Consider the following 27,925-nt stretch of genomic DNA (forward strand, 5'->3'; position numbering starts at 1 on the left):
ACCTTTACTGGGTGCCTCCATGTTCAGCAGCGATCATCCGGATTCGCAGTCACGCCCAGCGCCTAGGGAGAAAAAGACCAGAACAAAAGGTGAGAGAGAGAGAAGGGAATAAGGAAAGCTAAATCTCCATGTTAAGACTTACCTGTTGATTCATTCCCTCTTCATTTCGGGTCCGCGCCGCATCCTGGCATTTCCGGACCCCGGCCCTTAAGGGGAAAAAGAGACATCAGCGTTAATGAGCGAAAGAAAAGACATTACCAAAAAACGCTCATTAAAGACTTAGCTGATTTCTACAAGGATTCCACCTCTCATATCGGGTCGGTGCCTGTTCAACGGCATTCCGTACCCCGGCCCCCAAGGGGAAAAAGAGACATCAGCGTTAATGAGCGAATGAAAAGACATTACCAAAAAACGCTCATTAAAGACTTACCTGATTTCTACAAGGATTTCACCTCTCATCTCGGGTCGGTACCTGTTCCCCGGCATTCCGTACCCCGGCCCCTATGGGGAAAAAGACACTAGCATTAGTACATTAATGCATGGACACAAGGGGAACCTCTTATAAAAAAAAAAACTTACCTGGAAGCCAAGCAAGTTTGGTTCTCACCAATCCGAAAATCCAGTGAAGTAACTGGATACCAACGCACCCCTGCATCAGAAGCAGGATGGAGAGCTCGTCCTTCCAGACCCTAAGGTGAGACGCTACGAGGAATCACAGAAGGGTTTCGAGGAGGGTGAGAGGGGAAAGTGGGAGGCTGATTGCATTACCCCGCAGACCGTTAATCCCCTATTTTCGCCTACAGAAGGATACTTCTGTGAGTCAGACAAGCCAGATTTGGGGGCCCGGTCCAGTCCGTCTTCCGAACCCTGCGCATCACCTTAGAAGAGGTCACAGCAGCGCGAACCAGGCCAGCGCCTCCGTGGGAGTCAGGTGAGCGTTACAATGACTGCCCTCTCCCTAAACTCCGCCTCTGGCAGCCATCCTCAGATTTTTACCGCACGCTCAAGTGTTGGGAGTCCTCGTGCTTTTGCTCTCGAGTTTTTTGCTGCATTTTCACGCTTTTTCAGGAGATTTTCTCATTTTTTCAGTTTAATCGAGCCTCAAGCTCCACCGTTTCTACTTCCGACAACGGGGACCCGTTTCGTAATTCTTCTGCGCCCCTCAAGGGTGAAGTTTTCGTCGAGTTTACACTTCTTGGAGGATTCCGGAAGATCTGCGGCCTACCTCAACGGACATGGCCCAGGACAAGGGAAGCTCGACGCCCGGATCCAAGCTGTTCAGGTGCTGCCCTGGATGCGGATTGCAAAACGTTTTCAAGGAGGACGAGCATTCGCGATGTCTCTATTGCCTTCATGAGGACAATACGCACGTGGAGAAGGACTGTGCGTTCTGCAAGAACCTTTCGGAACGGACCAAACAAGATCGTCGTTCCCGCCTCGCCGCCTGGCTGGAAAAGGGCACAGCAGGTGAGAAGGCGTAGAAAAAGTCTGAGCGGGCTTCTAAGTCCTGTGAGGGCGCTCCGGCGACGGGGGCCCAACAGAAGGCCAAGCACTGCGAGTCCGCGTGCACCGGGAGCGCCGAAAGGTCGGGCTCTTCGGCTGCCAGGCAGGGCGCTACTTCCCCGGCACGTTCGAACACGAGCCAGCGCTCTGGTTCGGGGAAGAGGAAGTCTGAGAACCCGGGTAAGCTGCTGGAGCGGACCCGGTCGATCTCGAAGGGGGAGCGAGGCGCTGTCCCTCCCCCCAAGGTGAAGGCCCAGGACGAACGTAAGGTGGTGAGGGCTTTGATCCAGCCGGCAAGGGCCTCTATCGAAGTGGTTGCTGCGACCCTGGCGAAGCCGGATGGGACTACGCCAGTGGAAACGGCCTCTGGGCCCAGAGTATCCCTGCCACCGCAGAGGGAATCCTCTTTCCAGACCATCGTTAAGACCCCCTTGAAGTCCCCTGCAGAAAAAGAGGAGAGGGCCGGTGGCCATTACAGACTCAGAATCAGCCTCTGAGGAGGAGCTGGTGGAAACCGAGAAGGGCCTCAACGAGAGGTTCATAGGCCTCAACGAGAGGTTCGAGAAGGTTCAATCCCAGGGGGCGGTCCCTGCTGACGTGATCGAAGATGGCGACGATGGCAACGAAGAGGGCCCAGTGGAGCGGCCATCCCGTCCGTCGCAGCCATTACCCGAGCCCCAGGATAGCTCGGCGACCATTTTGTTAGCAATCCAATCCTTATGTACCGAGATAAGGACGAGATTACCACGGACCCCGACGGAGGATCCAGAACCAGGCCCGTCGGGAAGCCTTCCGAACAAGCGGAGGAGAGTCCTCCCCGCCCCTCCCTTCGTGCCTGCGAGACCTCTGGACCCCTCGGCCCCCTTGCCGGACCCTAGAGAGGATACGGCGACGGATACAGCGACGGGGACGGACGATGACGGCAGTGATGACACAGCGGACATCCCGTCATCACCCCCCCGCCTCCCTGCGGGCTTCTCCAGCGGACGAAATTGGCTCTTTCCACGCCATGATAACCAGGGCATCCGAGCTCTTCCAGCTCTGCCCTGAAGAACAAAAAAAGGAAGGGTTTCTGTACCAACGACGAGAGGCCAAGAGGAAGACGGTCCTCGCGGTGCCTTTGCTCGACGACATCTGGGACGAGGGGCTTGTTGTCCTCAAGAACCCTTCCACGACACCCGCCAAGAGGGACAGGTACGAGAAGAAGTACCGAGTCCCTGATGCCGCCCCCTTGTGCCTCAGGGCCCAGCCCACGCCGGACTCTGTCGTCTCGGCAGCAGCTAAGAAGAAGGCAGCGGCTGCGGCGGCTTCAACTTCCACTTCTCCGCCGGACAGCGAGGGCAAGAAGTTGGACTCCATGGGACGACGAATCATCTCGTCGGCGGCGACGACGATTAAGGCGGCCAATGCCTTAGCGATCGTGGCCCGCTACGACAGGGAGCTCTAGTTCAAGATAGCTCCCCTGCTAGACTTCCTACCTGACGACAAGTGGGCGGAGGCCCTAGAAATTCTGCAGGAAGGCGAGCTGGTGTCATATCACACCATAACGGTGGCAACGGACATTGCTGATACCGGATTTCGCCAACTGGGCAACAGAGTTTGCCTCCGACGACGAGGATAGCTCAAGGCGACAGACTTTCGCCAGGACGTCCAGACCAGAGTGTTGGACATGCCGTTCAACGGCAACAACCTTTTTGGTAAGCCAGGAGGCCTACAGAGGTTGCGGCAAGCAAGGGGGATCCCGTCGTCGTCGCCAAGGAGGCCAAGGTGGCAAGGCCGCCTCCAAGCAAGACTGACCCGGCCATGTTGTCGGGCCCCCACCGAAGCACCCCGGTGAGAGGCCGGCTGACGAAGTTCATCAGCGTGTGGGAGTCCATCTCCACCGACCGTTGGGTGTTGGACACCCTGGCCAACAGGCACTCGCTGGAATTCCAAAAGAAGTACCCTCACATTCCTCCCGTGGCCAGGAAGGAGAATCACGTCCCTCAACTGCTGTTGGAGGTAAGGGCGATGCTCATTAAAGGTGCCATCGAGCTCGTCCCCAAGAGGCTCCGGGGCTCCGGAGTGTACTCAAGGTACTTCCTAGTCAGAAAGAAGACAGGCGGTTGGCGCCCCATCCTGGACCTGCGTCGGTTAAACAAATACATCAAGGCACAGAAATTCAGGATGGTCACCCTCCAGCACGTGCTGGGACAGCTGGAGGAAGGCGACTTCCTATCGTCGTTGGACCTGGAGGATGCTTACTTCCACATCCCCATTCTAAAAACGGCACGGAAAGTTCCTCAGGTTCGTGGTTCAGGGACACCACTACCAATTCAGAGCCCTACCGTTCGGATTAAAGTCAGCACCCAGGGTTTTCATCAAGTGCCTGACACCAGTGGCGGCTCGGCTGCGCCTGCAGGGGATCCACATCTACCCCTACCTGGACGACTGGCTAATCCGGGCAAGGACAAGGGAACTCGCTGTCGAACACACAGCGAGGACCGTCCGGTTGCTCACAGAGCTGGGGTTCGCCATCAACTACCCCAAATCCCACCTGGTTCCATCGCAAGTAGCACTGTTTCTGGGAGCGAAGCTCGATACAGTGGGGCAAATTGGCCTCCCCTTCAGAGGAGAGGACCAAGACCATCCTGGGCAAGGTGCGGCGCCTGTTAGCCACGGACGTGGCCAGGGTGTGGTCCATCAAGTCCCTTCTCGGGATGATGTCCTCATGCATCTATCTTGTACCCCTTTGCAGGCTTTGGATGCGTCCGCTACAGGAGTTCCTCGACGCCCGCTGGTTTCATTCATCGGGCTGCTTCGATGACAGGATCCCTCTCGACGAGGAGTTCCGTGGGGCGATCCTATGGTGGGGCACCCGTGCTCACCTCACTACAGGCACATACTTTCAAACCCCGGCGTTTCAGGAGACTGTGACGACGGTCACCTCTCTGGAGGGTTGGGGGGCCAACAACGGAGATCTCGACGCAAGAGGCCTTTGGCTCCCGGAGGAGAGGTCTCTCCACATCAACATTCTGGAGCTCCGAGCAGTGTTCTGGGCTCTCAAGTCGTTCCTTCTGTCCCTCAAGGACAAAGTGGTGAGGATCTTCACCGACAACACCACCACTATGTTCTACATACGGAAGCAAGGGGGCACCAGATCCCCAGCCCTATCCAAGGAGGCCCAGGATCTGTGGCACTGGGCCGTCGCCCAGGGGATGTTTCTGGTTCCCTTCCACTTGGCAGGAATAAAAAACACCATCGTCCACTCACTCAGCAGGGAGCTGCGCTTGTGCCACGAGTGGGAACTGCGCCAGGATCAAGTGGATCGGCTCTTCCAACGATGGGGCAAACCCCAGATCGACCTGTTTGCGACAGCGATGAACTCCAAGTGCCAGAGGTTCGCCAGCAGGTTCCCACAGCCGAGGAGCATGGGCGATGCTTTCTCGTTCCCCTGGGACGGCCTGTTTCTATACGCGTTCCCTCCGTTGCCGTTGCTGCTCCACCTCATCAACCAGCTCAAGAAGTCCAGGTGCAGAATGATCCTCATCGCACTGGCGTGGCCGAGGCAGATCTGGTTCCCGGACCTTCTGAACTTGTCAACGTCCCCACCAGTCAAGCTGCTGGCAGATGCGGATCTTCTCTCCAGAGAAGGAGGCGCCATTCTCCATCACGACCCGCAGTCGCTGAACTTGCAGGCCTGGCTCCTGCAGCACTAGAGTTTGGAGGGTACAATATACCGGCTGATTGCAGAGAGGTTCTTGCAAAAGCCAGGGCGTCCTCAACTCTCAAGTGTTACGGTCATAAATTGAAGAGGTCCTCTGTCTGGTGCCGTGCACAGAAGATTAACCCTCTGCGGATTACGGCCCCTCAAGTACTGCCGTACCTACTGTCGCTGGTCAAAGCTGGACTGGCTCACGCCTCCATCAAAATAAATCTGGCTGCCATCTCCCGATATACCAGGACTACGGGACGGGCCTCCTTGTGGTCTCATCGCCTGGTGAAGGAATTTATGACGGGACTATCCGATCATTCCCGCCGGTGAAGGCTCCTGCCCCGGCGTGGGAGCTTAATGTAGTGCTGGCCAGGCTCATGGGGCCCCATTCGAGCCTATGCATTCGGCGCCTTTGAAGTTCCTGTCATGGAGGACAGCATTCCTCGTGGCCATCAACTCCGCACGACGAGTGGGAGAGATCCAGGCCCTATCTTGCAAGCCTCCATACTTGACTTTTCATGATACGAGGGTGGTGCTGAGGACGCACCCCTCCTTCATGCCCAAGGTGCCGTCGGACTTCCACCTCAACGAGCCCTTGGTGTTACCAGTTTTCTTCCCGTCGCCTTCTACGCCGGCCGAGAGGACTTTGCACTCGCTGGATGTAGCTAGAGCGCTGAAGTTCTACGTGGACTGCACGAAGAGTTTTCAGAAGACGTCACAACTGTTTGTGAACTTTGGGTCTGTGAATCAAGGGAAGGCTCTCTCAAAGACTTCCATTTCCAGATGGCTCTCCGGCTGCATCATGCACTGTCACCGTGTAGAAATCAAGACCCGGACCAGGTTGGGATTGCTGAAATTATACTTTATTCTTGTGACTTTAACCAAAGAAAGTGTAGTCCATGAACTCCTTGAGAGTTACTTCACTCTTAGGCAGCCTTCCAGGGACGTGACTTAACCCTCCTAAGCCTCCTTGGTGTCCGGATAGGCCCACCAGTTGTTCCTTCTCTCCTCGTCCTCTCCATATGACTAGGAAAATCAACAACAAACAGTGGATTAGTTCCCGGGCTTTTATGTGATGTGAGTGACTTACTTCCCCCCCATGGAAACCTCCCCTGTCAATCTGGTTTCCCATTGGCTGGTATTGCCGTGTCCCGTCTCCTTTAAAGGCTGCCGTTTCCTTCCAAAGCGCCTGATTCCCCTGCCTGTCAGGAGAGACCTGTTCCCAGGCAACTCCGTCCCGTGAGCCCCTCCCCCCCGTTTGGAAGACTCTCCCTCCTGCCATGTGGGTTCGTGCATCCGGCTGTTCCAGAGCGCACCGCCTCGCCGAGCAAGCCGTCTCTCCCTCCGTTCCCTTCCCGGCGGTGAGAGATGCTCGGTGGGCTGTGTGGGTCGGCTCTTTGCGACTACCCGCGTTTCCTGTGGGTTCGCCGCCACGAGCCCGGACCCCGGGCTGTAAGCCTCGACGTCACCCATGGCGGGTTCAGGTAAGGCTGGGCGGGAGGGGGCCGCGCTTTCCGTCTCGCGGCCCGCTGCCGCAATCCTGTGGAGTCCCGGGAAGGACAGGTGGGATGGGGCTGCGCTCTCCACATCGTGGCCCGCTGCCGCGACCCCGCAGAGTCCCGCTACCCCTCCCGCTACCCCTTCCACTCCGGGTCCCACCTCACACACCGGTTGGCAAATCGACCGCTGCCCGGCCGTCCGATAGCCCATTCGACCAGAGCGATCACTGCTACCACGGCGTTCCTGTCTGGTGTGCCCCTGCTGGACATCTGCAGGGCTGCTACGTAGAGGTCGACGCACACCTTCACAAGATTCTACTGCGTCGATCGGGACTCCACGGATCCTGCGCAACCTGTTCGCCTAAGGTGAGCCTGGTGAGGAGGTAAGAATTGCTTAATGTTGAGTTTTGGACGTAATGCTTAATGTTGAGCCTTTACTACTTCCCGTGGTTGTGCATGTGTGTACTGCTATGTATTCTTTTATTCATGAGCATGTGAATCCATGCCAGACCCCATGCTGGAGAAGGAACAAGTTACTTACCTGTAACTGTTGTTCTCCAGCATGGGTCTGGCATGGATTCACATGCGAACCCTCCAACCTACTCCTCTGCGGCACTTCACTTGGTCATACTGCCACTTGGCGTACTACCAAATCTGAGGAGGGCTGCCAGAGGCGGGGCTTAGGGAGAGGGCAGTCATTGGCTGGGAGCAGTATGACCCAGAGATCAGTGATTGGTTAATACTAAGAAAGACAGATCAGAAACGAAACTGATACTGATTTTTTCTTTATCGAGGATTCCCAACCTGACGACAGTGAATATTCATGAGCATGTGAATACATGCCAGACCCATGCTGGAGAACAACAGTTACAGGTAAGTAACTTGTTCCTTCTCTTCAGCATACAACCCCCAGACCAATGGTCTGGTGGAACGGTTCAACAGAAAGTTAAAGAGTATGATTGGGGCTCTGGAAGAACCTCAAAGAAGAAAATGGGATCTTCTTTTACCATGCTTACTGTTTGCCTACCGAGAGGTACCACAGGAGGGTGTTGGCTTCAGCCCCTTCAAACTTCTCTTTGGTCACCCTGTGAGGGGACCCTTAGCCATAGTCAAGGAGGGATGGGAGATGCCCACTCCCCCTGTTACTACCAACGTAGTAGACTATGTGTTGGGGCTCAGAAGACGGATGGTACTTCTGATGGGTCTGGCTAGTGACAAGTTAAAGGCAGGACAAGCGCTGGTGATACACTGGTACGACCAGAAAGCTTCCCTCATCAACTTTACACCTGGTCAGCAAGTCCTGATCATGAATCCCATAAGGCCTAGAGCTTTACAGGACAAATGGTCAGGCCCTTACACAGTGGTGGAGCCCCTGAGTGAGGTCAACTATTTAGTGGACCTTGGAAGGCCTGGACAGGCTCCAAAAGTGTTCCACGTAAATAGGCTGAAGGCTTTCGTCCCAAGAGTCGAAATCGCAGCACTGCTACTGGCTTCAGATGTTGAGGAAGAGGAGTCTGAACCTCTCCCCGACCTGTTCCAAAGCGGTCCTTCAGATAGCTCCTTTGAGGGTGTCCGAGTGGCCCCTCACCTGACTTCTGATCAGCAGGCTGAGGTGAAAAGCTTGCTTAGGCAATTTTCCCCCCCGTTTTCGCAGTCCCCTGGTTTGACACCTTGGTGCAAACATAACATAGACACAGGAGACAACGTTCCTACCAAGAGTAGAGGATACAGGATGTCAGAAAAAGTACGGTCTTACATTAAGACAAAGGTCAACAAAATGTTAGATCTTGGGATGATTGAACCCTCTAGTAGTCCTTGGTCCAGCCCTGTGGTTTTGGTTCCAAAAGCAGGCACTTCTGAATTGAGGTTCTGCGTGGATTACAGGGCTCTGAATGCTGTCACCAAGACAGATGCACACCCCTTGCCTCTAACAGATCAGCTGGTGGATACCTTGGGTGCCTCCAAGTACCTCAGCACGTTTTACCTCACTGCGGGCTATTGGCAAATAGCCTTAGCAGAACATGCCAAGGAGAAGACCGCGTTTTCCACTACAGACGGTCTTTACCAATTCAGGGTAATGCCATTCGGGTTGAAGAATGCACCTGCCACTTTCCAGAGGCTTGTGAATCATGTGTTGAATGAGTTGGATGAATTCTGTCTTGCATATCTGGATGATATAGCAGTTTTCAGCGCCACCTGGGAAGACCATGTGAAACACCTCGGGATTGTGCTACAGGCTCTTCAGAAAGCACACTTGAACATAAAGGCTAGTAAATGCCAGATTGGACAAGGCTCAGTGGTTTACCTTGGACATGAAGTAGGTGGAGGGAGGATACATCCTCTTCCCAGTAAAGTACAAGCAGTACAAGACTGGCCTACCCCCACTACACAGACCCAAGTGAAAGCCTTCTTAAGACTCACCGGGTATTACCACAACTTCATGGCAGACTATGGCACCATAGCTGCCCCTCTGACTGCCCTCACTACTCTGAAGAAACCCAAGAAGGTAACTTGGACCGACAAGTGTTAGAAGGCCTTCAACGGCTTAAAAGACTCCTTGTGCCAGGCCCCTGTCCTTAGGGCCCCTGATTATCAAAGACATTTTATTGTGCAGACAGACGCCTCAGACACTGGGATAGGAGCTGTACTATCGCAAGTAGATGAGAAGGGTAAGGAACACCCTATTGGTTTCATTAGTCGCCAGCTTAAGGACAGAGAGCTCAGATGGTCCACAGTAGAGAAAGAATGCTTCTCTGTTGTGTGGGCCCTACGGAAGCTGAGGCCGGGGCCCTACCTCTATGGGACCCACTTCACTGTGCAAACTGACCATAAGCCCTTAAAGTGGCTGATGAACATGAAGGAAGAGAATCCAAAGTTGCTTAAGTGGTCCATAAGTCTACAAGGCTTTGACTTCACTATTGAGCATAGGCCAGGTGTCCAACATAGCAATGCTGATGGGTTGTCCAGAATGTTTAAACGACCTGAACAAGAGACTCATCCAGGGGTGGATTAGTTCCCCCTGTCCTTAGTCTGGGAGGGGCGAGTGTTAGGAAAGATTTCATTTTGTAGGTAATGTTCCTTCCATGTGGCAACCCGCAAACGTTTTGCTGTTGTTTTACACCCTGATCTAGACTTTGCCAGAGAAGCGCAGCCTTCCGCCGCACTCCTCTGGGCTTTCGCTCCATTCTTACGGGGAAACTGACATACCCTTAAGACAGTCAGTACCGGGAAACGTTGTTTTCCGTAGTTCTTTTCTCATGTTGCAGCTTTCGCGCAACATGGCACAAGAGGGCACTGTAAGCTAAGTTGCTGCACTCTTGGGTCTCTAGTCATTCTACAGGCCCTTGAAACTGTCGATGGAATTATAACGAACTGTGCAAGTATGTCACGGACGGGACTGGTGGCAGCGATCGTTTCTTTGTGTTTTGAACTCCCTTTTGCCCTGTTAACCGCGCTTCTCGCGTTTGGCCAAAATGGGTGGCCTGGCTTCCAAAATGGCCAGACCACGAGGTTCTTTGTCCTGTCCGCTGACCGTCTTGCCCCTTCACCTTCCCCAGGTCGAGCCGATCCGGGGCCATCCTTATTTGGGCGTGTACTTTCCTGCGAAACACATGCTTTCACAGGTTTCTAGAGGCCTGTTGTAAGCCTCCAGGATGTGGGCTGGGATGTCTGGTCCCAATACACATCCTGGGTGCCAGAGAGTCTAGTGTGTCTTGAATGCTTGGGACCACCGTGGTCCGTGATAGGTCAACGTATGGTGTGAGTGTTTTGTGAGCAGATCTCCCATTGGGCCCTCTCCGTTTTGGCGCGAAGAGAACCCTGGATAAGAGGAGGCTGGAAACACCACTACCAAGTCGATCTCCTGAGTTCTCACGAACAAAGGATAAAGGAGCCAAGTATCCTGCAACTAAGAAGCTGAGTCGAGGAATCGCTGGTGACCCGCTGAAGGTTTGGCACCCTGCACTGCTGTTGTCCTGTGAGACCCCTCTGCCTCTGATCGAACGAGAAGGCCTGTACTGGCGCTTCGACCCTTTAGAATAGTGGGAACAACTATTCTCGGCATCTTCACCAACTCCTGTACGTAAGCCTTCAGAAGCGTCCCTGGGCCATCCAGCGGACTGACCAGCCTACACAAGAAACTTGCTCTGACCGCCGTCTGGCTGCTGCTGAAATCCGAGCCCTTGACACTCTCATACGCATCGTACACTTGGCGTTCCCAGGTCTGCAGTGAGAATTGTACATTGGGCCTGGAATACCAGCGGCTGCCGAGTTGCCCTGCTGTGGTAACAAACCTGTGCGTGTTCGCTGCATTTGTGACACCCTCGACGCTGACTCCTGCTGTCGCGGAATCTACACGGCGTCGAGACATCCCACTGATCGCATCTGATCCCGCCAGTACCGAAACTGAACCGGAGAAGCCTGGGTCTGCCTGCATCGGGGACCGGTGAGTAGTCAGTACCCTAACCGGTCGCCCTCCCGCAGGAGCCTGTGGCTTTCCACCGCTGTTGTAAACAGCACCCCTTTCTCCGTACTCGCGCCCTGCTTCTGCCCACAAGTGGAGGCCGCGCTTGAGTAGCAGAGGTCTGTTCATCATCGTTTTGTTCACCTCTCCGAACTGCCTGATATCCCTGAAGAGACTCTCCTTTGCCCGTTGGCACCCGCGTGTGTAGGTACTTTTGAGCACAAGGCTCCACTCTTCGTAGGGCTCGGACTTCCTTCTAGTTAGGTGTCCTCTGATGTCGAACTGGGTCTAACGATTACTTGCACTGCCTGTTTTCCTCCCCATCTAGGTGGTCTACATATTTCATGCTTCTAACTCTTTAGACCCCTTGGTCTTGTATATATATTGTATTCATTGTGATGTGTTGGTTTACTCGAATTTTATCGTGATTCTTTACTATGGTCGATGTTACAAAGGCCTTGTAATAAATGTGTCTATATTTTTAATATAATACCTGCCTGGAGTAATTTGTAAGCGTCCTTGCTTTGTGTGCTCATTGCGGGCTTTCCGTCACTCTCACCCCTCTTGAGACCTAGTCTTGACTGCGCATCACTACCCTGATAGGTCTGGCTTGTCCAGAGGTTACCCTGTTCCAAGAAACTAGGCTGGCCTTCTGAACCTTTGCCCCTCCAGGACAGAGTTCAGAAATCCATCTCAACAGTTCATGAATATGAGCTTTGCTTGCCCCACTTAGTAGCGCATTACAATAGTCTACACATGGCAAGATAACGGCTCTTACAAGTTTAGTGCGATTTTCAACCGAGATAAATTGCGCAACCTGCCTGAGCACTTTAAGATGATAATTTGTGCTCTTAGTAATGGCTGTGACATGAGCTTCACAGTCTAGGCTATTTTCCATGAAGGTGCCCAGAGTTTTAACTTTCTGCACAACCTTGATATTACTGCCATCTATCCTGAAACTTACATACTCTTGGTCCAACTGGGTTACTGCCTGGCGGGGACCAAATAGCATAAGTTCAGTCTTTGAGGCATTCAAGCAAAGCCCATTTGTAGACATCCACTGCTTTATCAGTAAGTACACAATATTCACTGTTTGTTGGTCAGCCTTGTAATCACCAGTGATATTGAGAATCAACTGAAAATCGTCAGCGTAGTTAAAAAAGAAAATCTGGAAAGATTCTAATTCACTACAGAGAGGGAGAATGTAAATATTAAACAATAATGGGGATAAACATGCTCCCTGGGGAACACCACAAGTTATAAGTTGTGATTCGGAAGCGTTATCCCCCCGTTACATGGGATAGTAGAATAAGATAAGTAAAAAGGCCAACAGGTGGCAAGTGCAAGCTAAGTGCTGGTAGGGGGACTGTAGGGATACAGAACCAGTCCCCAGCTGCAGGGGTTACCATGGAGGCAGTGCAGGCGAGCAACTGGTGGGGCCTGGGCCCGAGATCAGAAAGGGTGGCCAGGTAACCAGTGCAGTTTCAGCCAGGAATTCAGCAGGGGAGAGGGGGAGAGAAAGCAGAAGCAAAGAGGGAGGCCCCTACCGAAGAGAGATCTACCGCCAGCTTGTTGCTTGGAGAAGCGACTGGCCCTGAGGGAGTTGGAGGCGGATGAGCGAAGAGCTCGAAGGAAGAGAGAGTTGAAGGTATTGCGGCCCCAGGTCCCAGATGGCCTTGTGGACAATGCAGAGGGTTTTGAACTTAATCCTCACGGCCATTGGGTGCCAGTGCAGAGATTTCAGTCCTGGAGAGATACGATCCCTGGGCTTGAGGCCAAGGACAAGTCTTGCAGTCCTCTTCTGGATAAGTTGCAGAGGGCGGAGAGTGGAGGCAGGCAGATTTAGATAGAGGCTGTTACAATAGTCTAGCCTAGAGAGAACCACGGCTCTGGAGACAGTGAGCTTCTGGGGGAAGAAGAGGAAAGGAAGAGTACCTCTGAGGAGGTGCAGCTGGTAGTGTGACTTCTTAGAGACGTCGGAGATGTGAGGAGAGAAGGAGAGTGTGGAGTCGAAGATTACCCTGAGGTTTTTAGCCTTGCAGGTGGGAGCAGGAAGAGGGCCAAGAGAGGCCGGCCAGAGAGCTGCAGGGAAGAAGGGAGTGGGTGTGCCGATGAGTAGAATCTCAGTCTTACTGGCATTAAGGCAGAGGTCATTGGCGGCACACCACTCCTGGATAGCAGGCAGGCAATCAGAGATGAGGGAAGGAGAGGAGGAGGCCGAAGGTAGCCTGATAATGAGCTGGCTATCATCCGCATAGCACTGAAAATTGGGGAAGAGAGCAGCGATGCAGTGGGCCAAGAGTACCAGGTATTGGTTGAACAGCCAGGGAGAGAGGTTAGCTCCCTGGGGGACACCACAGGTAGAGAAAAAGATATCGGAGAGGAAGGACCCAAGTTGGACCTAGGAGTGTCGGTCGGAGTGCAGCAAACCTATCACCCTAACAGATGTTTTGGCCTACAACTCCCATATGCCCCAGCCAGCATCTGAAGGGTAACAGGTTAGTTATAGCAGAAGGTAGCTTTTCTTTTCTTTTCTTTTGATATTGCATAAGGACTAACAGTTTGCAATTTCTATGCTGCCTGGATAGCAGAATATAGTTTGTCTTCTATGTATATATTTAAAAAGAAAACATGCTGCAAACCCTTGCAGAGGTCTCCCCCTTCCCTTTGAAGGGCTTTACATATTCAAGAAATCTTTTTTAGGGAGAGACAAGGCCTGCACTAACGTTTTCCTCCAAATCAACCACATATTCAGATGCTTTGAACATCTCCAAGTCACTAAGGGGGATTCACATTTATTAAGGAGCAATTTGTCCAGCTCTGGTCGTTATGGCCCCAGACTTCAGCGGCGCCTCTGTAATGTTGTGGTTTCAGATGTGTTCACTATTTTAGTTGTTAAATAGACGGCACCAGCAGCGATTAGATGTATTCATGACATTTCAGAAGATTCATCCATTTATTTCTTAGGGGTGGAAATGTTGATTTGTTATCGAGGTCTTTTTTTGTTGTTTTTGTGTAGTTAATGATTTGTTGCACTTTTTTTCTCTTTTCCTTCATATTGTATTTTGCTCTGTTTGTGTGTAAGGTGTCTTCTTAAACCAACTGCACAGTAAATAAAATGAAAGAAATAGATGGCAGCGGCTTAGTGATAGGTTGAGAAATTGAACCTGGTAATAAGATTACAGATGATTTCTTTTTCTGAAGGGCATGGGCGCCGTGTTCTTCAACAAAGGCGAGAACTGCATTGCGGCCGGACGACTGTTTGTGGAAGAGTCGATTCATGACGAATTTCTAAGGAGAGTGGTAAGAGAAGAAACCCGAATGCCTAGTCTAATTCACATTCTGTTTTATCAGCTCATGCAGAGTCATTTGCATTGCTAACAATTAGGATTATTTACAGAGTTCCCCGTTTTTATTTTGTGTTGTAATAATATTTACATTTTATATTTCTAAACTTGGATGAACGAACCCTTAACCAAGTAATTGTAAAAATATGAAGTATGCTGTGTTATGGTGATTTGAATTTCCTTTCAGACGCATACGCCTCTGCATTCTGGGTGTGCGGCTTCTGTTCGAACCGCATTGCAAAGAACTCTTTCTAGGTCTTAGGCAAAGTACCTATACACCTGCAAGTCTGACGTGGACAGTGGGCTTCAGCCATTCCAAAAACCTCGCGTTTTTTATTTTCCCCACTTACGTGACTTTTCTATTAATGCCACATACTTCAGCCACATTTTTCTGGTTCAAGTGAATTTTCTACCACAAATTTCAAGGGGAAGTTTTGCGCTTGATTCAGTCAATCAGGCAATTTGCGGATAGGCGCGTAGAAACATACATGCTTGCAAATTGCATGTGTGCAGTTTGCGCCCATGCACATATGTCTTAATGGGAAGGGGGGAGACTGTACCTCCATTATCACCCACTTTGAATATTCAAGATGATTGCATCTAGTAGAATGGCAGGGCAGTGCAAATGAGCGATGTCTGCACGGTTTCACAAACATGTAGTAAGGTGCTCGCTCCGTTAGCAATTCGCCCCCTGTTAGGGAGAATTCTCCTTCTAGGGCTAATTTCCCTCACCTAGTGAGTCCCCCAGCAGCTTTTCTGGATTTCTGGAGTTTATTTTTTCCACCCGGTAAGAGTGTACATCTTTTCTTTCCACTCTTACATGTGTTTTGGCCTATGTGTTGTTACTCATTGTGTGATCTTGGGCACTGGAGCACACCACTCCAAGTGCCCCTGTTCTTGTATGGGTTACACCTCACCTTTAATGTAGTAACCCAAGGTTGTCTTTAAGATTTCCCCCCTGACTCCATTTCGCTGGGGCTGACTAATGTCCCCCAGAGAAAGGTAAAGTTGCCATTTACTTTACATAGTCATTTTTACCGCAGACCCAGTACACCCCATCTTACATGGAGTACTGGAAAGGGCTAATCTGTACCCCTTTTCTGTCTGTACCTCCCTGAGCATTGTTTCGCTCTTTTAACATTTAGACTTGGCTGGTGGCAGTGGTATCTACCCTAACTTTTCTACCGCGATTATATTAGATAAACGTGGTACTGTTCTTGGCTATTATATTAGCCTCAAACATAAACCCGCTTGACCAAATCATCTTTCTTTTGGCTCCGGTCGGGTTTATTCGCCATTTCTTTTTGTTAAAGTCCTTCTTGTGTTTTACTTTGCTCGGCAAACTAGGTTCGCCTTCTTTGTTCACTGTCTTTTTGGCGGGCTTCTTCAGAGAAGCCCTCCTCAAGGCGCCTGGGTGTCTAGGTGGGCTGAATGTGAGGGAGGGGTGTAGTCACCCCCTGCACAGGGTATCCTAGGAAACCCAAGTCGCACTTTGCCATGATTGGCTGAGGTGGTTGTCCCGGCTGGACAACGCCCCCGCTGCGTGATTGACAGCCAGGCCGTGTGAATGGGGGTTTTGCGGATAAAACACAGGTCTCTTGGGCTAGAAGTCAGAGTCGCCTCTGGAACTACAAGGAACCAAAGAGAAGCGGAGAGAACGACAGTTGCTGCAACTACCCCGTCCCGGTGAAGCCCTGCTGCAGTCCTGATCTATCTACCCTTCGACGACTAAGAGAAAATCCCGTCCGGAGTCTTCTTCCCTTGAGCCTGGTGGGGATAACCAGCTCATCTTCTTCAGCCAGAGATCTCTGCCGTGGTCGAAATAACTGCACACTGCTGTGGTTGTCCGGATAGCCACCTGCTGAGCCTCTCCTGTTTTTAAGGAGCACACCTTTTCTTTGTCGCTGCTGCCGGCTTCATCCCTGTGTGGTGCAGACCCCCTACAGACGTCCTCCTTCACAACGAAGCTCCAGGAATCGTGGGTCTGCGGGAAACCAACAGGAACAACTGCCAGGGCTCCAGCTGCATCGTGGAAATAAGGTACTGTGTTCTACCCGAGGAAACTGGGTGAACCCTTTTTCTTCATCTTCAAGGCTCGTCCTTGTCTTCCCTCCTTCTTATAACTTTTGCTTCCGAACATTGACAATATTCAAGTACTCTTGGCTAACGCTGAATCGTGAACTGTCTAAAGGTGTGATCTTCGGCACAGGCCTCCGGTGTCATCTAAACCTGGCTCCGACCCTTTGACTTTTGAACTCCTGTTTCTGAGTGTTTCTCGATACTGTCTGCCTAACCTAAATATTGCCTGTGATTTTTGCCTCCAACTCCCTCTGGGTATCTCAGGTGCTAAGTGTGTTTTTGCCCCGGTAGCATTTCATGTCACGGATACGCATTTATTTAGTAGACCGAACTGTCAAAAAGTGATCGCAATTGTATTCGTGGTAACGTGTTTTGTTCATAACACCGGTTCATTCAAACACAGGGTACTTACCTTGAGACCTACTGTACAAAGTTAATTGGTTAGTTGTAGTATATTTAACGTGTGGTTTTTATTTGAGTTTAATAGAAGTGTTGTGTTTATAATGAATGGTTTAAAAATAAATGTACTTATATTTTTCTACCTGAAACCTTGAGTCAGTGTTTGCTTGAGTCACAGTAATTGTGGTCCCTTTGTGTAATCTCTGCTACTGCTCATATACTCTTGAGATAAGCCTGGCTGCTCCGCCACTGCTACCACTCTGACATAGTAGTGCAGCCTTGTACCAAAGGTAAAACTTGTATTGCCACCTGTAGTCTTAATGAGGTGTAGTGGTCCCTAAGGGCACTGCACGGGATTCTGCCTAACACCCCCTCTGGTCATTTTCTGGTCATTAGCAATTCTGCACTTAACATTTGTCTGACGAATGCGGCTTAACTCCCGGCAAACCCTCCTGCCCCCCATTTCACACCATTATAATGGAGGACATGCAAAATCGATATTTGTTCAATTTCCGTCATTCCATGTAAACCTGATCTTCCAGGGAATCCTACCTGGTGACTTACGTTTTTTTGAGAATCTCATCATCATCATTTGCAAAATGAAAAATCTTAAATGCTCATGCCGCTAACAAGATTCTTGGTTAATCACCCGGTGTACGCAATTTGTAGGTGTCACACACTTAATTTGCATGTGCCACAATTTGCGCACGAAAATGTATGACATAATAAGGTACTACCTGTTGGGGCACTGGTTTTTAAATGCGACAGTAAAACAAGCTGAGTATAGGGAGCTGACCGCCTTTGTGACACTTATCACAATGCACACAGGGACTAAAAACTTGGTCTCCATACTGCATAAGCCGACTGAGTCTCGGGAGGATAGCTCAGGGGCAACGCGATCGCCTTGGAAGCAAGACGACGCGAAGCAACATAGGTTCAATCCCTGAGTCTGTGCTTAGAAACCTCTGGGTATTAAGCGTGTTATGAATAACCCATTATATATTATATACTCGACTCAATGGCAAAGCAACGCTGGGCGAATATGAAGATGTTGGAGGGTGTGTTGCCACGCAACATTCCAGAGGAGCACTGGGGAAATATATGGGGAAATACACCTAAGCTGGCTCGTCGATGCAACTTAGGAGGCATGGTATACAGTCCTGATGCAATAGCATTATACAGCGAAGGTGTTGCAGGCAATGTTCCCTAAGGTTGTATCAGTATGTTGGAGAGGGTGTCAAGATCAAGGGGACTGGGCCCACATTTGGCGGTCGTGCCCGGGGGATGAGCAGTTTTGGTTGGAAATTACCTCTCAAATAAAGGAAATGCTCGCATTTGACAAACAAATTGGTGCACAGGAATGTTGATAGAAGCATGGCTGGTGCTTGCTCAGAAGTGCAAGCAAAAATAACCGCCAAGAGAGTTTGACTGGCTCCAGAATGTGTGCAGGATATTACCGCTGTAGTGGGTTACATATAGAATCCAAGGGAAAGGTGCTCAATTTCCAAAGGATAGGGGGATAGTGCAAATCTACCTCCAAAGGGACTTTAAGGAACATAGGTGTCCTCACAATCTACTCATTTCAGACATCATATAAGGGGGAGGGGCGCGGAATTGGACACCAAGCTGTGAATGAATCTGTTGTTGTCACTTGGGGGTTGGGGGGTGACTGTTAGGTTATTGTAATTTATACCACGCACCGCTGCCATTTTCACGGTCTCCAGCGACTGCCAAAAATACTGTGCATGTAAAATCATTTTGCAGTCCAATGTCAGAAGCAACAGTGTTATATTATAAGTGTGATGTTTCCAATGTACATTAATGCACATATAGGTGGAAGAGATCAAAAAGATGAAAATTGGGGACCCTCTGGACCGATCCACAGATCACGGCCCACAAAACCACAAAGCACACATGGAAAAGCTGTTGGAATACTGTGAGACTGGGGTGAAGGAAGGGGCGACGCTGGTGTACGGAGGAAGACAAGTGCCGAGGCCTGGTGAGGAGACACGGGGGGCACAAATGAGGGAGGTGGGTGGGGCCACAGATCATGAGAGCAATATCCAGGTCCCCGATATGAAAAGCAGGCCCTGTGCTTCTTTGCCATTCTTTAACCCTTCCATAACGATTCATCAGTCCCACCCATGCCAGAGACTTCCCAACCAATCCTTTTGCAAGGACCTGAAATTTCATTAGAGACGTAGTTTGGCACACAGGTTGTCTGAGCCCCTGCAGTCCTGATATGGAAAATAGGCCCCCTCTCCCTACTTCAACAAACCCTATGGATGGTTAAATGTCTTTTTAATGCAGAAAATTCATTGCAGACTTTTTTTCCTGCATGTTTTTTTAACTGATTTGTTTTGCCACAACATTTGGGAGGCTGCGCACCCACCCCATCTCATATTGCCACACCCAGCCTGTCTGTGTTTTGCAGTAAAACTCTGGTAAAGTGTGGTCAAATATTCAAGAGTGAATCCTTTGCATTAAAAAAGACTGGATACCCATAAGGGTTTGATTATCGCGATCTTCCAAATGCCCAGAGCCTATGTCTTCAAATTCTCTGAAGATCTGAGACAGCACTTGGCTTTCCTGCCATCACACTGGTTTTCGCGACTCAGCTCTGTCCTGACCCTGCAAGAAACACAAAAAGTAATTCCCTACATCTTTGAATAGGAATACGTGAACAACAATAACCTCACAGGAGTAAAGGTGGACTCCTCTGTGGCTGCACTATTCTTGAGAATATGTGTATTAGCTATTACGACATAGCTCATTATTGACCTCATCTCAGTCAATCAGAATGTTCAGAGTGCAGGCAATAACTATAGGCATCGCTGCATTCAGAACATTCTAAATTCAAAAGCAGAAAGGCAAATAACAATGCAATTGCTCAGTGAGATTCCTTTAATCTAGACACTCCCTCTCATTTGCTGCAAGGTCCAATTGAACACACGCGAAACAGTTTGATTTTGCATGATGCCTGATGCATGCTCACATTAAATCAGCGCCGGTTAAACCAAGACTGCAATTAAAAGGCTTAACTTATGAAGTCAAACTTATTTAAATATTACAACTTAAAACTAAATCAGTTTATTTTCTTTACTCATTATTAAAATAATGTTTTTGACTTTACCACCAAAACTCCCAAACGATTTGCTAATATAATAGCCTTATAGATATTAGGAGAGGTCATTATCACTTGGGATAATGACCCTTCCTCAATTTATGGCCCTCCCCCGGTCTATAAGGCTATACTAATTCATGTATGTAAATGGTTTACGAATAGTTCATCTGTTATTATTCTTTGAGTTATAAAGCTTTTGAAATATGTCAAGTGTGATAAAAATCCACTTTATACCCTTTTCCAAAGTACACAACTTGGTCTGTATTTGCATTGCATTTATTTTCTGTTCTGAACCTCGTCCTTTTCTAGGCTTCTTCATGGAACCGACGGTGTTTACAGACGTCGAGGATCACATGTACCTCGCAGAGGAGGAATCGTTTGGGCCAATCATGGTCATCTCCAAGTTTAAAGATGGGTATGTGGCGAATGATGCTGACAAGCAGAAGTAAAGCAATAGCCATTCACTGGGACAGTGATGTAACAAAATATAAGACTGATTAACTCATTAAAAAACACCACCACTCTATAGTAAGCTATTTGATAACTATGGCGGAGATAATGGGCATGGAAACAGGCTGCAATAACTCAACCAATCATTGGCCAATCAATAAGGATGCCCCTATTTTGTAACTTTGCATGCATACTCTTACGTCCCGTCCCCTTTCCTCCATACTGTATGGCCGTACCTTCCAAGGGACGGAAGAGAGAACCTTTTTCACCAGAAAAAACCTTCTTCCCTTTTAAATTTAGAGGCGTGCGAGGTGCGGCCTAGGGAGTAGGCACTGCCCTGACTCCGCCCTCCGGCGCCACACCTCAGTCCCCTTTTCCGCGTCGACGGGAACAGGCTGAATTCACCAGCGCTCCTGGGTTTGACTTCGGCCATGTAATTCCATGCACGGATACTTCTTCTCTTCGTCTTTTTTTTTCCTTGTCTTATCTATCATTCAGGTACTCGGTCCTCAGGCGCCACACTCCTCCCCGGCGCATGTCGACTTCTACAGGGTTCAACAGGTGTCCATCCTGCAACAGACTCTTCCCAACTTCAGACCCCCACGCCCTCTGTCTGCGTTGCCTTTGCCCAGACATTGGTTGGCAATCATGTTCGGTGTGTGACTCGGTCCTCAAAGGCGCTTAAGAACAGACTAGCCAGGTGGAGGGAGCTCTTCCAGAAGTCGCCTCCAGAGGATCTCAAGAACTTTGTGAAGCAGCGCACCAGGCCCAAGGTAGGGCTGATATTTTCCAGCACAACCCGCAAGGGAGACTCCTTCCCAGGGACTCTCTCGCACGGTAGGGACCGGCCAGGTCCTTGTACCGGCACGTACACTGAGTCTGCTTCAGCTACGGGCCTTCGGATCGAGGGCTCCTCTGATCCTCCTGGGCGCAGTGTTGAGGGACCGGAAGGTTCTTTTACTGGGTCTACACCCGAGGGGCTCCACCCTTTTACCGGCACCATGGCAGAGGGGCTACGCTCTATTACCGACAATGCATCCGAGGGGCTAAGCCCCATTACCGGCAACACGTCCGAGGGGGCGCCTAAACGTAGTTAAGGGTGTCACGCCTACCAGGCCGAGGCACAAAGAGCAGGGTAGGCCTTGTGATCCACACTCAAGCGTCTTGGACGAGGCCCGGCCCAGCGGGCAAAGCACCACGTCACAGGCACGTGGCAGGCAGCTCGACAAAATGGCCACCGCGGCAGAAGGAGGCACCCGCACGACGCCATTCCATGAATGCAGCGAAAAACGAGTGTCAAGGTGGTACTGGCCTCAACCAGGTACGTGGCCTACAGTCTACCCCTCAGTTGCGCAGGGCAGATTTCCGTGGTGTCCATATGGACAGGGTACGCAGCGGCTCGAGCAGCTCCCTGCTATCCCGTCGGCACCCCCTGCCACCTCTTTGGCCAGTGAGGAGGTGCTCTTGGAGAAGTTCCTCGGCCGTATGAAGTCACCTCAGATGGGGGCTATCATCAAGGACGCCATCAGGGAAGTCATTCCCGCCATGCCAGCTGCACCACAGACGCCTCCCGTGGCTCCAGAGCCAGCTCCGCAACCTCTGCCGCCTCCTCAGCCTCCGGCTGCAGTCGCTGTACCCCAGATTCCAGCACCAACTACTCCTCCTCCTCCACGATCCTCCAGATACGCAGGATATGGATGAGGAGGAGGATCCGGACACGCCATCCTTATCCAGGGCCTTCCACGAACATCTTGCTGGATTGGCGGAGTACCTGCGCCTTCTCCAACCCGCGACGCCCCTCTGCCAAATCGGAGATTCCTGTGCAGACCGATGTAGTATCCCTGGCCAAGAAGGGCTGGCTCAAACCCCACTCGGCCCAGTCGGTCAATCGACACCTGGACGCCAAGTACAGGCAGGTGGAGGGGGATACACTCTTGCTTTCGGCCATCCTCAGCCACACTCTTCTGTGATTGCTGCGGCATCACTATACTCCAAGCCCCAGTCATCCTCGGCCTCTTCCTCTGCGACACTGCTAGGCAAGGAGGAGAAGATCTTGGAGGCATATGGCAAGGAACTATTCCAACGTCTCTTTACATCTACGTCAAGCCAACGCTGATGCCATGCTGGCTGCCGCCAACCAGAGATTATGGCGGGAAATTGCAGACTTCCTCCCGAAACTCCCCTCTCAGGGCCAATCACGCTTTAAGGCGGGGCTAGCTGAGGCCAAGCTGGTGGCGCATGACCTCATGGAATCCACAGTGGCTCATATCGATACCTCAGGCCGTGCCTTCTGTATTGCCACGGACATGAGAAGGACGGCCTGGCTCCGGGCAACAAAATTCAACCCGGATGTCCAGGAGCGCATTCTTGATCTACCTTTTGAGGGGGGGGGCCTCTTTCACTCCTCTATGGACGAGGAGCTGGACAAAAAGAAAAATAGCTCACAAACGGCAAAGTCTTTATCCATTCTTACAAAGACCATGCCCAAATTGTACACCCAATCTCAGCATCGCTCGGAAAGGGGTCATATATATGGAGGGTTTTGCAGCTTCCACGAACGCAAATCCAGGCACCCGGACCGCTCGCTGTCTCAGAGCCGGCACAAACAACAAAAAAGGAGGTGGGGTATAAGGGCTTTTTCCAGTCCCCCTTCTCGGCGTCAGCCTCCGAGGGAACTAAAGCGTGACACGCCGCTTCGGGTCCATGTGTCTTCGGTGAGGGGCAGGCTTGCTCTCCATGCACATTTCTGGCACCAGAATTTCGAGGACCCCTGGATCCTCTCTGTAATATCCACGTGGTACCGCCTTCCTATCACAGCCTCTCCTCCCTCCTCCCCTCCACTCCCACAGGTTGGGACAGAAACTCTTTTGGCGGAGATCTGGTCGCTCGTAGAGAGCCAGGCAGTGGAGGAAGTCCCAGCCTCCGAGCGAGGCTTTGGCTTTTACTCCAGGATTTTCGCCATTCAGAAGAAAAACCATGCGGGCCTGAGAGTTGTGCTGGACCTTTCCAATCTCAACCTCTCCCTACCCCTGTAAAAATTCAAGATGGTTACGCCAGCTTTCATAGCGGAGACATTGGACAGGGGAGACTGTATGTGCTCCCTGGATCTGAAGGACGCGCATCTGCACGTCCCGATTTGGCAGCCACATCGTTCTTTACTGCGGTTCAGGATCATGGGCCCGCCATTTCCAATACAAGGTGCTACCCTTTGCCTCAACCCAGCCCCCTGGGTATTTACCAGGTTAATGAATGCAGTGGCAGCCCTCCTCAGGGCCCAGGGCAACCACATCTACCCGTACCTGGACGACCGGCTCGTCAGGGCCACATCATCGGAGGAGGTTCCCTTCCTGGGCCTCATCTGGGACACAAGCTCCGAGAGAGTCTTTCCCTCGGGGGACAAAATCACAGCCATCAAGAGAGCCACTACTCACTTCCTCTCCAGGACAGTGACCTCGGCCTGGTGATACCAACACTTGTTGGGTATAATGGCAGTGGTCCTATTAGACGTACCCCACACAAGACTCAGGATGAGGAGATAACAGCTGCACTTCACAGCCTCATGGATTCAGGAGAAGGGCTCCCAAGCGGAGCTGGCCAGCATCCTTTTCTTCACTCGTACCTCACATGGTGGTCCACAGACTGCAACCTGCGGCAGCGCAAGCCCTTCCAGCAGCCGGCCCCTCAAGTCACCATTAATACTGACTCTTCTCTAGAAGGCTGCGGTGCCACTCCTGGAGTCTGGACCCAGCTGAAGCTGAAGGCCATCTGGCTGGCTCTCAAGGCCTTTCTCCCTCTCATTGGGGGCAAATTAGTACTTATCCAGACAGACAACTCCACCAGCATGTGTTATGTCAACAAGCAGGGGGGTACCAGGTCCCCTCCACTGTGCAACCTAGCGATCAGCATGTGGGAAAGGACACTGGGGCACAACATCTACCTCATGGCTGTCCACCTCCCGGGGGAGTCCAACCTGGGTGGACAGGCTCAGCAGACTGGGAGCAGACAATTACGAGTGGCATTTGAACGGCCTGGTACTGAAGGAGTGTTAGGCAGAAACCTGTGCAGTTCCCTTAGGGAACACTGCAAAAGATTTAGGACTACAGGTGTTAGCAGTAAACCCACTTGGTAGCAGTCTGTACCACCCAGATGTACCTGGTAGCTGTTGCTGAGCAGTGAGACTTCCGTCAAGAAGAGTTAGGCAGTATGCAAAGTATACACAATAGGCACTCAGACACAATAATACAAGCAAACACTGACCAGAGCTTTGGTATCAAAGTATATAATTATTTATTTAAAAACACACTGTTTGAAACACTCCAGCACTCTTATTGTAAAATATTCTAAACGCAGTTACTATTGTAATATATACACCCCTTTTTCCTTATCAGATAAGTCACAGTAAAACACCACTTATTTTCATACAGAGGTGAGCGCTTAACTAGATGGCACTCCAATAAGTTTGGTAAAAAGGGGGGGGCAGAGTATGGAAAGGTACACCACTCTTAAGATTTTGGAACACTGTTCGCAAGGCAGAAGAGCAAAAGTCACTGGTGAGCCAAAGTCCAACGGCTGGGCCCACTCTGAGAGAGAGCAGAGCACAAATGCGCCCAAGATCACACAGTTACACTCGGCTTAGATAGTCTTGCAGAGAGTTCAAAAAGAGTTTAGAGAGGCTCAGAAAAGTTTAGCCAGGGTGGCCCAGGCTAACCCAGGTTCGAAAGCCGGGGGCTAAATCTACCCCGTACAGTCGGTGGCAAGGGAAGCCAGGCGGGACACGGTACCTTAAGTGGGAAGGATCCTCCAGCGGTGGCAGTTGTTACTGTCAGTGGGTGCAAGTCGCGTCGTCGTCCAGGGGAAGAGAAGATCTCGACTTGGAGGAAAGATGAAGGTCGTTGCACTGCCAGGGAAGAAACCAGCCGCAGAGTTTTCCGGTTAAAGGTAGTACCCTTTAATTCACGGTCGTGGTAAAACGTGGTATCCCGGTTGCCGGGGTGCTTGGCACAGGCAAGGCGGACAAGAGATAAGTCATGAAGGCGAAAAGACGGTGAAACTGGCTATCCCCACCAGTCAAAGGAAGAAGACTCTCCGGCGGGAGATCTCCTCTGTCGTTGGGAAAAGTGGTGAGACGGTACAGCAGGGCTCCACCGGTGGTGGCGTTGTGGCAGGTCGGCTCGGCTTCTCCCTCGTCGGATTCTTAGGTCCTGTGGCGACTTCTGAAGTTCCAGTCCCCAAAGCCCTGCTTTTATGCAGAAAACCCCCATTCACTCAGCCTAGCTGTCACTCAAACATGCTAAGTGGTGAGCCGGCCGGCCGGCTCACCACTTGGGCCAATCAGGACGGAGTGCGACTTGAGTTGCCTAGGCATCTCAGTCCAGGGTGCCTAAATCCCCCTCCTCCCCTCCTAAGTACTCCAGACAGAGTGGCACCACTTTGGAGGGCTTCTGTGGAGAAGCCCGCCAAAAAGTGGAAAAAAGGGCTCGACTTGGGTTGGAGTCACAGAAGAGAACACAAATGCCATTTTAGAACCGGGTTTTGGCAAAAAATACCAACCGGAGAATTAATATTAATTAAATAAACCGGCGGTATGTTCGAGGCTATCGTAATTAAATAAATAAAGATAGTAGCCTCGAACAATGGGAAAATCCCATAGAGAAATATTCGCGGTTGAATATAAAAAGTAGTATCCACTGCCACCAGCCAAAACTCGATCAGGGGGGACGGAGACGTGCCCCCTCGACTAACAGACCCCGGGGCAATTGAATTGCTCCAGCCAGTACGTTCACAATATGATGGTTTGTACTGGTTCTGTTCAGAATTCAAGACTAGTAAAGTAAATGGTGACTTTACATGCCCTGGGAGACAGTAGTCAGTCCCAGGGTATGGAGTCGATACTGGGGGGTCACTATGACACCCCTGTGTTACTGCACTGAGGGTGCTGTGTAACACACATCACAAAAACACATGAAGCCCTATGGGGTAAAAGACCCCATAGCCCATTAAACACATCTAGAGTCAAAGAAACACACTCAAATCATGCCCAAGTGTGAGGGTAAAAGAGTCTCACTCTTGGCAGGAGAAAAAAATAAACCCCAAAAATCCAGCAAAGCTGCTGGGGGACTCACTAGGTTAGGAAATTCAGCCTAAACAGAGAATTCTCCCTAACAAGGAGATCTTCCTCAGATAGGGCCTCCCCCAAGTGGATCAGTTTGTCTCCTGGGACAACAGGAAATGCTAGCAGTTCGCCTTGTGGAAGGGTCATGGTACCCGGCTCCCTGGGAGACGGGTTCCAGATACAGTGGAACAGCATGATGGTGTATGCCTTTCCGCCCACACCCTGGTCCACAGGGTGATCTGAAAGATAAAGGAGTCTTGTCACCTCAGCATCATTCTGATAGCTCCTTGGTTACCGGCGAGTCTGTGGTTCTCAGAGCTTCTCAGCCTATCGGACAGGCCACCTATTCACCTACCGCTAGGACCAGTTCATCTCCTGGCACAGCAGGGGGGCAGAGTAATCCACCCCGCCCGCACAAGCTAGCCCTTGCAGGGTGGTTCCTGAGCACTGAAACACTTGAGCCTTTCACAGGCTAACCTAGAAATCCTTCAGGGTGCCAGAAGCAAAGCTACCAGGAGCCAATATAAAAGCAAATGATCTAGGTTCTGCCATTGGGCCGACTCTAAGGAGATCGGCCCCCTTAAGTGCACTTTGGACGATGTGCTCTCCTTCTCGGCACACCTTGCCCACTCTGGCGTACAGGGACCACTGCAAAACGATTAAGACTACAGGAGTAAGCAGTAAACCCAATTGGTAGCAGTCTGCACCACCCAGATTTACCTGGTAGCTGTGGCTGAGCAGTCAGACTTCTCTCAAGAAGAGTAGGGCAGTATATAGGGCATACACAATAGGGCCAACAATACAGTAGGACAAGCAAACACTGACCAGAGCTTTGGCATTAAAAGTATATAATTATTTATTTAAAATACACTTTATGAAAATACACTGGCACTAATATATCAAGCAAGTTCAAACACAGTCACTACAAGTATATACACCTCCGTAATTAATTATTTGACAAGTCTAGGTTAAAACATCACTTATTAGCAAAACAGAGGTGAGCGCGTAACCATAGATGGCACTCCAATAATTGGTTAAAAAGGGAGAGAAAAGGCAGAGTGGGGAAATAACACAGTACCAACACTTTTAAGAAACCACAGCAAGTCAGGAGAGGCAGGGTCTACCGCAGAGCCAAAGTTCATAGGCCAGGCCCACTCTTAGAGATAGCAAGGCTAGATGTGCCCAAGATCACACAGTGGAAATGCACTCAAAGTCTTTGCAGAAAATGTAAAAAAAGGTCGGACCAGTTCAGAAAG

The 27,925-nt window shown here is 50.8% G+C and overlaps 1 protein-coding gene across 2 annotated transcripts in view; it reads left to right on the top strand.

The window, feature by feature from the left end:
• ALDH1L2 (aldehyde dehydrogenase 1 family member L2) overlaps window positions 1-27,925 on the top strand; it is an 836,174-nt gene that overhangs the window by 776,573 nt on the left and 31,676 nt on the right. For both annotated transcript variants that reach the window (XM_069629899.1, XM_069629898.1), the window contains exons 19-21: window positions 14,363-14,461; window positions 18,817-18,982; window positions 20,417-20,522. In XM_069629899.1, the coding sequence (XP_069486000.1) occupies window positions 14,363-14,461; window positions 18,817-18,982; window positions 20,417-20,522 (371 nt within the window). The remainder of the gene's footprint in view (window positions 1-14,362; window positions 14,462-18,816; window positions 18,983-20,416; window positions 20,523-27,925) is intronic.

The sequence above is a fragment of the Ambystoma mexicanum genome, chromosome 12, assembly GCF_040938575.1.
Source record: "Ambystoma mexicanum isolate Mex_15411 chromosome 12, UKY_AmexF1_1, whole genome shotgun sequence".
In the NCBI taxonomy this organism is placed as follows: domain Eukaryota; kingdom Metazoa; phylum Chordata; class Amphibia; order Caudata; family Ambystomatidae; genus Ambystoma; species Ambystoma mexicanum.